General features: G+C 36.6%; 1 protein-coding gene across 1 annotated transcript in view; it reads right to left on the bottom strand.

The window, feature by feature from the left end:
- LOC107661145 (low-density lipoprotein receptor-related protein 1B-like) overlaps nucleotides 1-12,967 on the bottom strand; it is a 349,019-nt gene that overhangs the window by 194,811 nt on the left and 141,241 nt on the right. The window contains exons 7-10 of the mRNA XM_016450614.1: nucleotides 12,527-12,689; nucleotides 6,462-6,684; nucleotides 2,788-2,974; nucleotides 2,431-2,574 (exon numbers count right to left, since the gene is read on the bottom strand). Of these exons, the coding sequence (XP_016306100.1) occupies nucleotides 2,431-2,574; nucleotides 2,788-2,974; nucleotides 6,462-6,684; nucleotides 12,527-12,689 (717 nt within the window). The remainder of the gene's footprint in view (nucleotides 1-2,430; nucleotides 2,575-2,787; nucleotides 2,975-6,461; nucleotides 6,685-12,526; nucleotides 12,690-12,967) is intronic.

The raw sequence follows: 12,967 nt of genomic DNA, 5'->3' as shown, positions 1-12,967 counted from the left end.
TCAGCCGGCTGCTCTCGAAACGCTCTCGCGGTGCTTTGATGCCACACGTGACAGTGACGTGGCGTCGGCGCCGTCTCAAGTCGGACAAAATTACTAACCGGCATGCACTGCTTCAAGTCAGATTGCGATCGATCTGCGCGCAGTGCTGCATGAAGTCGAACGCACCTACTATCTCTTTGGATTTGAGACTTTAGTCTTTGCAACTTTGCAGACCTTCTTTATGCACCAAGAGCTTGTAACACTCCAAAGAGAAAGGAAAAATTGAAATCGCATCATATGACCCCTTAAAAAAAAAAAAAACTTACCCCAAACTTTTGAATAGTACTGTATCTTGGTTTCAACAGTGATAATAATATGAAATGTTTATTGAGTGCCAGATCAACATAGAATGATTTCTGAAGGATCATGTGACAATAAAGCCTGTAGTAATGGTTGCAGAAAATTCAACATTGCCATCACAGGAATAAATTACATTTTATAATATATTACAACAGAAAATAGTTATTCTAAATTGTAATAATATTTCACAATATTACTGTTTCTTGATCAAAGAAATGTACCCTTGAAGAGCATAAGAGACTTCCTTCAAAAATGTAAACTATATATACAGTATAATTATTCCAAACGTTTGACCAGTTGTCTCTGTTTAGTTCCTGTTTGCCCCTATTTGGTTCAGTTCCTGTTCTCGCTTAGTTAATCAGCGTTTATTCAGTTCACTTGTTTTGATTGAGTTCTCCACCTGTTTCAGTTTTGCCTAATCACGTTTATATACCCTGTGTTTTCCTCAGTTCCTTTGTCTTGCTTTGAAGTTACGTTGTGGTGCTTATTTCCTCTGTGATTCTGTATTACACTCTTGGATTGATATTAAAGACTTACCTTTTGGATTACCCCCTCGCAGTGTGCCTCATCTACCCACATCGTGACACCAGTAGTGTATAATTTGTTTTGTTTGATCCCAAATCAGTTATGTGAAGAACTACAAAGCCCAAACTGGCAGAGGCAGATGTGTTAAGTTACAGAAATGAATGGTGCAATCAGCCCCACTTAGCATCCCTAGGCAAAAATTATCTTGATTGAGAGGATTCATTTGACAAGCTCCAGCAATGATATTTTTGTTCATTGAGATTGTTTATACAGTAAATCTCCTGTTGTCAGATTAACACAGAACACACAACAGAAGCCGAGGTTATCCATGGGCTTGCAACAAGCTCAAATAAATTAACATCTAGTCACAGTGGGGATTACACAAAGGGTGGCCCGGTCTGTCTGTTATGCGGCAGGCCAATGGCAAAGGAGGAGGATTCTGGGTAAAGAGAGGGACCTCACCTCAACATCCACCTCCTTCCTCATGGGACCACACCAGTGTGGGTGAGACTACACAAATATCACTTCAATTTATCATTCTTAGTGGAAGAGTTCTGCTACCTTGAAGACAATTAAGCGGTTTGAGACCTATATATCAAACAACACGGGGACTATTGGATGAAGGCAGCCACAGTCATTTAGCATAGCTTCTCATATGATGGAAAGAGACAGGAAGTGGAACATCTGGCTGGCGGTATAAATCAGAAACTTCTCAAGATGCAGAGCTTGGTTCATTATTGCGGTCACTTCATGCTTAACTCAGGATCATCATTAATTGACCCGTAGCTTTCATTGTCAACTAAGTAAAACGTCCATTGATCAGGAGAATCTGCGTATAGGGAACAGAGTGGAAATGGCAGTAATGAATCATTCTATAGGCAGTCAATAAATCAACATCACAACCACGTGGGCCAATCTCCTTAAAAGTTCATCTCCATCTCTGTCAATCCGAGTTAGTGCCAAGACTGGTGCAAATGCTGAACCGTTTACTGTTACTTTTTTTTTTTTAAATAACTGATTGCATTAATCCTGTAAAGGCAACTGTATCATATTTGTTACAAATTTCTAAGGCCTCTAAATTATCAGCATGATCAAAACTTTGCTGAAAATCCTGTTGTACACAATCTACTACATACCTTCTATCGTCTGATTGATGGTTTATATTTTTTAGCAAGTAAAAGGCCTTTTAGTATCATTCTAAATATGTTCACCTTCAGGTCGTGGTTAACTTGTCTTTTTGCTGTTAAATATTTACTGATTTTTATGAAGTTCACATAAGAATAAATATTATATTGTTAGTACGATTTCAAAATGAGCACTTACAATAAAAACTACAGAGCTATGATCATAACCCCTCATTTAGGTTTTGCCTTTCAATAAAGGTTAAATAAACCAATAGATTTTGCAGGCTATTATTTTATAATCCAGCCTTTACAGGGTTAAATGTTAAACTGACAGCCTTAGTTATTATTATAATAATAATTAATTATTATTATTATTTTCACAACAACACATTTGAACAGCTATAGTGCACAAAAGAAAGAATGTGAACTATGGTGAACTGACTTTTGCAGGACAGCCCATCACTTCCCAGGCTGAATCCGGTACGACAGCGGCAGCTCCGGGATTTGTAGCTCCCGCTGAGAAGGCAGATGTGCGAGCATCCTCCTGGTTTACCATAAGAGTCAACTTCACACGCATGGCCCTTCACTGAAGAGAGGACACTGGTGTCACATTTGCAGTTAGCATATCCGTATATACATATAATCTTGAAGAATGTATTTTTGTATTAAAATATATAATACAAAACCTGAAACAAAAGCTAAAAAGTGATGTGTATGATGCAGAAACAAAACCCCCAGATGCCTAGACATGTTGTTCAGTCTAAACAAACAATTCAAACCAGCCTAACACATACTTTACCTTTTGGTTGACTGAGCTTGTGGTAAACCCTTATTGTTTTTGCATTTCCTATGCTGGTTAGCGTCTCCGGGTCTGTGACATTAAAGCGATTTATCCGTAAAATGTCTACCACTGCTCCACTGGAGGGTTCAGAGCGAGTTGCGTACAAGTAGTCCTCAAAGACAGCTAATCCATGCAGGTGGGCCACCTAGAAAAAGGAGCATTGACTACTTCAGGTTGATTAGAACGCTCAGAAGCTACTTAGCTAGGTAAATATCACCTTGTAAGCTCAACAGTAAGCAGAACAGCACAGATACAGTACTTGGTATTTCCCTTTGATTCAACATCAAATTAGCCATTAGCTAAAGCTGTTATTAGGCTTAATTTGACCTGGCAACAGCCCACAATCTGAATAAGGGGTGCAGATTTGCAGACAGGCTGAAGGTAACTGAATTGTGTTGATATGCATTCAGGCAGTTCAGGAAGTTCGGCAGGGTCAGCCAGAGTGCATGCGTTTCTCTGGGGACACCTTGGTTCTGTGCAGTGATTCTAGCCTACATGTTATCTCTGCAAGCAACATGTGACAGGAGCAGACTGGGAGCGCTGAACCCCGCCCACAAATACACACAAGTTAAAATGTGCATTGTGCTTCACCTAAACCCACAGGGAGATAACCCTCTTTTTCCCTTACTGCAAGAGGTAAGAAATAGTGGCAAAATAGTGTGGCTCATATTCTCATTTAAATATGTAATCAGATACTCATTTCTCCAGGGCAAGAGTGGATATTCCAGTGTCCCCCAAAAATATTTGGACACTTAATGAACAATTTAAATTACAATTTTGCCATTCTAGCAATTACTTTTAATCAACTAGTCTTTAGATCAGTTTTAGTGGATGTATAACGTGAGTTCACACAGGGGTCCATCATATTAATAATGAACATTTCCTGAACATTTCATAATGATACTATGTGAAAGCCAGTTTCCACCTCTGAACCTCTTTGAGGTCAGTGCAGTTTTTGAAAAGAAGTATCTTAAGCTTACCAAGGCTGATTTGATCACAAACACAGTAAAAACAGTAATATTATAAAATATTATTACAATTTAAACAAAACTTTTTCTATTAGAATATACTTTAAGATATACTTTTTTCTTGTGATAGTAATACTGAATTTTCAGCAGCCATTACCCCAGTCTTCAGTGGTACATGATCCTTCAGAAATCATTCTGAAATGATGATTGGTGCTATATACTTTAAGATATACTTTTTTCTTGTGATAGTAATACTGAATTCTCAGCAGCCATTACCCCAGTCTTCAGTGGTACATGATCCTTCAGAAATCATTCTGAAATGATGATTGGTGCTCAAGAAACAATTCTTATTATTATTAATGTTGAAAAAAAATTTGTTGTTTCATTTTTGTATGGAAACCATGATGTAAAGTTTGCATTTATTTAAAAGAAATATCAATTGGATGAGTCCTTGCTAAATAAAACTATTAAATTCTTTCAAAATCAATCAATTTTACAGACTCCAAACTTGTGAATGGTTTTGTGTGTATAATAGTCACAGTTGTGAGATATAAAAGTGCCATTAAAAATAAAATCTCAATCAAGAAAAAGTCACAATGATTTTTTTTTAACTCAGAGGAGGAATATGTTAAAATACTTTTTTTTCCTGCAACGTTTTGCTTGAAAGTTTGCTAGAGCTAAAATAAATAGTGCTTGGTTTGATACTGTGTTATCTAATGGAATGACATTCATGAATTTTTAAGAGCAGCTTAAGTGTCCTAACACTCTGGGGCCCACTGTATAGCAAATATAATAGTTTACAGTGGAATGTACAGTATATTACAGAATTCAGTTGAGTGCAGTAAGTTATTTAAGAGCAAACCATGCTTTAAATAAAAATAAAAAAGTTCACTTGGAAGGGTGCCTAATTAGAGAAGGTGTCATCGCACAATAAGGAACCCGTTTGAAACATTGAAGTCAAAAAAGGGAAGATACAGTTTTCAGGCCTGGCAGAACCTCACCTTAATTTGCGATGGAAATTAAATGTGTTAGCAACCTCTCACCAATACGGTGCGGCTCGCATTCAAGAGCGCCATTAAACCAAGCACACCCGCACATGCCTGCATACAGTCATCCGTTGTTCTGGCCTTCTACACTTTTCAACAACAAGAAGATCTTTGGGTTGCTTAGCTGAGGTCTACTTTTGAATAATAATAATCCATAATTACTGTCCTCTTAAGTGCACTTCAGGTAAAATATTCAAATGGTGAATCTGTTTCTGTTTCCCGTGTGTTCATTTAGAATAATTAATGCAAGAACTAGCTTGAGAAATTAAAACGCAGACGAAGCCACACTTGCTACAGTTGCTGCTTGGTATAAATGCCATAACCAATTAATACTTGAAATCAATCTGTGAACAACTGTGTTGGTTTCTATCTTCCCCCATCAGGGATGATTAGAGTCTTGCATCAGACAGACAAACAACCCCTTCTTCCCTTCACATCACCATTGTTGAGTATGTGTATCGCAAGTAACTGTCTGTGTCTAATTTTACTATTCAGCTCAGCTAATTAAACAACATCTATTTTTAGATTATTAAAGTGTGGTCAAATTAGTAAAATTTCGAGATTTCACAGACAAAAAAGGTCCATAGTTCATTGTAAATAGCGTAGTGATGCAGTTCACACACGAGTCACTTCCAAACCAAGAAAGGAACTGGGAAACCTGAGAAACTTTTTCAACCTCATGCAAAACTCACAGTCACACGGATTCAAATTGAAATGACTTGGTTTTCCTGCACAAAATGTTGCCAAGCAACAGTAAATGTGACTGCACCTTTAAACAAGGATAAAAGATCTGTCTTTCATGCTAATCTGCTGCTTAGCTACTACAATTTTTTATTCCACCCACATACTCTACCATTCAAGTTTGGGGGTCATTATTATTATTATTATTATTATTATTATTATTATTTTAAGAACTTAATACTTTTTTTTTTCAGCAAGAAAAGCATTAAATTGGTCAAATGTGACAGAAAATACATGTATAATGTTACAAAAGATTTCTATTTCAAATACATGCTTTTTCTTTTGAACTTTTCATTAATTGAATAATCCTTCTGACGAGTGGGGGCGGGGCCGAGAGACGTGGGAACGGAGCGAGGCCGGTGGAGTAATTTATAATGAGCGACACCTGCACCACTCACCGGTCTCGAGTCCCACGGAGGAGCTCCGGAAGGATAAAAGGAGGAGTTACGACAGTGAAAGACGAGAGAGGACCAGGCCTGGATTTTATTTTGTGTTTTGTGTGCGGCAGTCGTCCGCGAGGGGCTGCCGCTTTACTTTCATTTTGTGTTCGGTTATTTTATTAAAGTTTTCTTTAAATGTTCGCCGGTTCCCGCCTCCTTCTTCCCGAACTAGGAACGTTGTTACAATCCTGCTTTACATGATCATTCATAAATAATTTTAATATGCTTATATTAGAATGATTTCTGAAGGATCATGTGACACTGAAGACTGGAGTAATGGCTGTTTTTATTATACTCTTGATACAATAAATGCAGCCTTGGTGAGCATAAGAGACTTCTTTTAAAAACATTTAAAAAAGTCTTTGACCCCAATTTTTTGAACGGTAGTGTATTAGGCTGTAAAAAAAAAAAGAATAAATAAATAAAAAAGAACTCACTTGATATCCCTGGATGATAGTGTATCTGTTTTTGCCATTGTAATCCACCATTTCAATGTAATCCAGATATGCGTCTGCCCAGTACACCAGTTTTTTTACCAAATCCAATGCCAATGCAGTCGGCCACTCAACCTTATAATCCACAAGTTGAGTTCTGTTGGTGCCATCCATGTTGCAGCGCTCCAGTTTGGCTTGATTCCCATAGTCAGTGAAGAAGAGCATCCTGCAAGTGATCGGGAAAGAAAGTGCATTTTTTAAAATTAAAAACATATTGAGGTCAACCAAAAATGAAACTTCTATCCTTATTTACTCATCTTCATGTCATTCCAAACCATAACATCTTTTCCATACATCAACAGCTACAATTGACCAGGAAACATTGTGTATGCTATACAGGTTCAAAACAACATGAGGTTGAGTAAATAATGAAACACTGTCTCCTATTCCCTTAAAAGTACACATTACTGTGGCTGTTCCTGTAAAAAAAAAGACATGTTGCCAATTAAAGCAAGACCTCATTAGTGACATGCATACATGCATTTATCAAATGACACCATCCTCCTTTGAAGTGTTTCAATTACAGTAGCCCTGCTCCAAAAAGGTTCCTTTTTTCCCCTTTGTGTATGCAAATTAATTATTAAGGTATATGACCAAGCTACAAAAAACTACAAAAAGTCTACCAGTGAATGCAAAGTGTGCTAGACTGAGTTCAAGCTCTAACAACATCAGATACCTATAGTGGCTGATACTGCAAACACATAATTTAATTAGGAATCTAACAAGGAAAGAGTTCACACACAGCCAGTGGTCCCCAAGTGCTTAATTGCTCCAAAGAAGCAAACACAAAACATAAAGGAAATTTAAAAACTTCACCGTAAGGAGCTTTTTATCATGGCAGATCCATCTCGTAGTCTGTTGTTATCCAGAATTCTTTGCAGCGCAGTATCAACCTTTTCTTGTAAGTCATTTATGTGTCCCTTGGGGACTGAAGTCGCAGAACTCATTAAATGTTTCAAAGTCAGACTTTTAGCTGATTAGAATATTAGCAAAAGATGTAAAAAAAAAAAACATGTCTCTCTAAGGCTTCTGCTTTTTGACCCTCTTCAAATCTTTTGTTTTCTGAATGCTAGAAATAATTGAACCTTGTATCAGTGATGCCTTTCCTGTCTGCCAACAATAAAAACTAATTGGATCCTGTAACACGTACAAAGTTCCAGTGCACTGTGGTGTGTTTTGCTTGCTCTGTGTTCCTCAGCCAGATTTTTTTCCTTCACATTTGGAACAGTTCAGCTCTCAATACAGAAACTGATACTACATTGTTCCATAAAGAAAATAACAATTCATACCAGAAGGAAAACAAAACAAAACACAAACAGCATTGTTATGTTAAAAGCCGTTCAAACATGATTTAAAATCAGATAGACATACTCTCAGCCACATCCTCAGACTGCCCACAGTCTGTTCACTGACCATCTGATGCATATTGTACAAAAAACTGGAAAGCACATTTTTAATTTGGCAAGCTCCAATGTTTTTAACTTGACATACCATCTTAGAAATGCAACACTCAATTAACAAGCCGCTTAAAAGTAATGAATAAATACATTATATAATAATAATAATAAATAAATAAATAATATAATATACAATACCACTCAAAAGTTTGGTGTTTAAGAAATTATTACTCTTATTCAGCAAGGATGCATCAAAGGTATTTATAATGTTACAAAAGATGAAGGAAAAAGATGAGATATCAGCATATTAGAGTGATTTCTGAAGAATCATGTGACTGAACACTGGAGTAATGATGCTGAAAATTTGGCTACCATTACAGGAATAAATGGTCACATTTTGGGGACCAATTCCAAACTAAGTAATTAACTATTAACTACAACTTTTACCTCAATAAACTCCTAATTTGCTGCTTATTAGTTAGTAAGGTAATGGTTACATTTAGATATGGGGTAGGGCTAAGGGATCTAAAATATGGTCATGTAGAATAAGGCATTAATATGTGTTTTGTACATACTAATAAACAACCAATATCCTAGTAATATGCATGCTAATTGGCAAATAGTTAATAGTGAGAACTGGTCCCTAAACTAAAGCGTTACCAAATACAGTACATTTGGAAACGCATTAAAATAGAAAATTTGTAATTGTAATAATATGCTAAATTATACATTTAAATAAATGATCATATCATATCATATCATATCGTATATTATATTATATTATATTATGGCCCTTTTAACTTGTTTAGGTCAGTGTAAAGAAGAGAATCCATCTCTTACTGAGCAAGCCACAAGCCACTGCCACGTATTAGATTCAAGTACAGCTCAATGTGATTTTTAACACCAAAATAAATGACAAACAGAAGGATAAAGCTGATAAGGTATCTGCAAGTTCAGTGTCTTTCTCCTATTATATGGAAGAAAAGCTATCATACAGCAATCCATGATCTTATTCACTCATCCACATTTAATCTGTGAGATGGTTGGGTCATTCTGACTATGATAAAACAGTTTAATCTGCACAGAATACATTTAACATATTAACTTGTGATAAGTATATTATATATTATATGTACATTATTTAATGTTATTGGTAGATTAAGAATTTTCTTTATAAATGCAGATATTTAATAATCATTTTCAGTGTTTGTATGGCAAAATTCAGCAAATTAATAAGGAGAGAACGGTTTTGTGTCATCATTTATGCAGTTATTGCTTTTATAAATAGCTCCTTTTATTAACAGTCAGAACAAAATATTCTCCCTCCAAGTAATACAGTTCATTAGGCTGACTGTAGACATTGTTGCCAAGCAATGCAGCAACTTGCTACATTTATAGAATCCTTATCCAATCAGAATCTAGAATTGGAATTATTCAAATAATAATAATAATTTATATTTCATAATTATTATCAGCGACATTCAACAGGTCTGAAATATCTCCCACAAGCCAAACACACCAACAAACAGAACAAGTTAATGAGAAGACAATGAAGGCAATAAAGCAAAATGAATTAAAAATAAATCCTTAACTTGTTTATATGCTGTATTGCTCTTGCACTGTGTTTGTGTGTTTGAGGCAAACAAACATTTTCCACCATTGTTCACTGTATATTCTTTATACATCTGATTCTAATAATACAAACTGATGAGACATGGATGCAGAAGAGATTCTTGCAGTGAATGTTCTCATACCACATAACAATAACCACAGAATGATAAATAAACAATACTTTATTTATTTGTTTGGTGGTTAGATAACAAACTCAATAAGCCCAGACAAACCACAAAACACAATGGGAACCAATCTGACCCAGTCATACATCTCATCTGCTGCTTTAGACCTTTCGACCCTGACTTTAAGTAATCACTGCATAGTGACACAATGGTCCAACCCAAACCCGAACCGCAGGGGAATTTCATTAATGTAGAGAATACTGAACAGAAAATGCCTCCCCTTTCTTTCACCAAGACAGATTACCAAACAAGAGGGGGATAGCGGATGTATAAAGATTTGCGCACAGCTCTGTTTTCATTTTGCTCTAAATCAAATTCAAGTTTCACACTCTCTCCCCTAACTAAAAAAAAAAAATTATCTCACCCTGCTTTTTCAAATTGATTTGGGGATTTTAAGTTAGACTTTGAAAAGCGAGGTTAAAGCAAGTACAGTCTTATTCCCTCTCTGGGATTTTGTTTCAAATTAGAAAGCTAAATTGTACATAAAGCCTCTCCAAAAGCGTACAAGAGGACGGAGGCTCCTTCAGGAAAGCAGGCAAGAAATTGGACCAAAAAATATATCAGAATCACAAACGAAACACTTAACGTTTTGTGAACTCTTTCCATAACTACTACGCCTCATGCTGAGCCACTATCACAAACTACCCCAATTTCTTTTGTTTTCACTCAAGCGCTCCAGGCTGACAGACCTCCTGCGTTCCCTCAGCCTCCCTCACACACAAGCAGCTCCAACCTCATCTCGCCAATTACAGGAGGAGGACCAGAAAAACAGAACGGCTATGTAATGTAGTAAACTGCACTTTGCTGAAGCCTGGAGGTTTAACCACTGCACTCCTCTCCCACATTCCCAGGAGGAAACTGGCTGGATGCACTGAAGGTCATGTACAAATGTGAGAGAGCCATTCCCATGGGCTATGTTCATGTAAACGCACCAACACTGTGTTAAAAAAAAAAAAAAGCGTTTAAGTTGGTACAATTACATGCTCATCATGGACCATAAAAGGACACAAAAAGGCACGTTCACAGTGTATGGAGGAGGAACAGTGTTGAGCTTGTTTGATAAGGGTAAAAAGGGACAACTTCCAGATTTTTCCTAAACCTGATTTTCTGCTTACGTTCGGCCCTGTGAGGTGAATAAGGGGATCTTTCAAAACATATGGGAGCCCAAGAGAAAAGCTGAAAACCATAAGCATGTGTTTTCTAAAGCCATATCCTACAGCATATGTACTGCACACCGAGAGCTTTGCAGAGTTGAAAGTTAGAAAAACAAAGCAATTCTGTATCTAGCCAAGCGTTTCATTGGCCAAAAAGACTGAAGTGTTTGCTTTCACTTTATTTGTACATTTTGTACAACTTTTCAATTCAACTCGAATTTTATATACATTTTTTTCTTTGCACATAATGCATTTATAATATTATTTAGTACATAAAACACATTGATATATATATTTATATACGTGTATACATTACATTAATAAACACATCTTAAATGTCAAAAAAATTAAATATTCAAACAAAATATATTTTTAATATTACTGAATTTATATGCACATATATGTATCGTTTGACAGCTCTAATATATATATATATATATATATATATATACACACAAATTTAATTTAATTTTAAAATCCTTGATTTAGTGATTTAACTTGTTTCACCTGAAGCAATATGTAAATCATGTAACACACCGAAAGCTGGTTTACAATTAAAAATTTGGTTTAGGATGAACAAACTGGCAACTGTTTTTTTTTTTCCCCTCAGTTTCCTACAGACATCATATTGAGCATCGATATTCCTTTATGAAAAAGATTTTTGGCACTTTTAGCCTTAAAGCAAAAAGACAGCTGCCATATTTAGTGTTACAATTTGCATCATTCATGTGTATGAATGGACCATCTCAGCCTTTTACAGTGAGCAATAAAACTTTAGCACTAAAAAGAATTCAGTCCTCTGTGCATTCCATTCAAAATCTCTTGAAAGTTTTTGAACAATCTCTGAGGTTGTTGATGATCACAGGAGAAAGAACACAGCATTTAGACTCAAAGAGATAAACGGCTGTCATTTCTTTTAAGCACGCCTTCATTCAGGGTAGTCAGGATTTTGTTTTTGTCAGAGTCACAGCACAAAATCAAAAGGATGACATCCACACACCGAAGAATGGAGGCGGAATTGATGGCCTGGGCTCTCCTTGCAGTCTTTAGTGTGCTGAACACCAGTGCTACAATTTAGGTTTACTGGGCACAAGGTGTCTCATTAAAAAACCCGGAACGGAGTGCTCAGCCTGTCCTTGCACTCTCATGAATAAATGGGACAATCTCTCTCCTGAATTCCTATTCTAAGCTCGCTGGGAATATTACCATGGCGCTCCTTTTAGCAGCTAATAACTAGTATAATCATGCTGCCCTTCTCTCCTTTGAGGACTCTTTGTGTTCTTTTACTCATCTCTCCCGAAACATTTCCACAGTCACCATGCTGACATGAGAGACCCACCACCACCTTGTTTCAACTGTGGCTTTGTGGTGTCAAAGCAAAACAAAACTCATGTTAAGCAGATTTCTGCAAGAGCGTTCAAGACTGTGGGATGCTGGATAAATCATGGAATACTAATGACACTCCTGACTGTGGGATTCGTAGCACAATCATGCAACCAGACAGTGTTGAAAAGAAGAGTAAATATTTAGCTCTGGGAACAGTACAGGCAAGACACAGTCGGAGAAGTATTTGCCTAAAATATTGCAATATATGTGAGAGGATTTAGATCATCAAAGGCCTTGTCAAAGATGAAATCTCACATCATGCATTTTCAACTTACCCCATTAGAGGATCCAGAGCGATTGCTTTAGGGTTCAACAGGTCGAGGTCTATCACTGTAACGCAGGTGTCTCCATACTGGTTGCAAACAAATATTCTGTCGCTTGCTTGATCCACGAAGTAAAAGTTTCCAGTGAGCCAGTCAAAGGCTAATTGATCAACATCTGGAACAAAGGAAAACATGGTCAATTTACACAAAACAAGATGATATATTGGTGTAGACTTGTGCCGGTATTCGGTAATGCGATATATCACGGTAATGAATACGCACGATATTGTTATCATGGGCTCTTCTAAATACCGTGAATAATTATATATTACAAATTATTCAGAATTTTGAATGCATTTTAAGAATACTTTTCCCATCAACTGGTCAAAATGCACAACACCGCTGTATGCTGCGTGAAAGACGCATGCGCACTCTGATGTAAATAAGCGCGGA

This window comes from Sinocyclocheilus anshuiensis, unplaced genomic scaffold (genome assembly GCF_001515605.1).
Source record: "Sinocyclocheilus anshuiensis isolate Anshui unplaced genomic scaffold, SAMN03320099.WGS_v1.1 scaffold2056, whole genome shotgun sequence".
Taxonomy (NCBI): Eukaryota; Metazoa; Chordata; class Actinopteri; order Cypriniformes; family Cyprinidae; genus Sinocyclocheilus; species Sinocyclocheilus anshuiensis.
The sequence above is the reverse complement of the archived record's forward strand: the minus strand, read 5'-3'. Positions and strand labels throughout refer to the sequence as shown.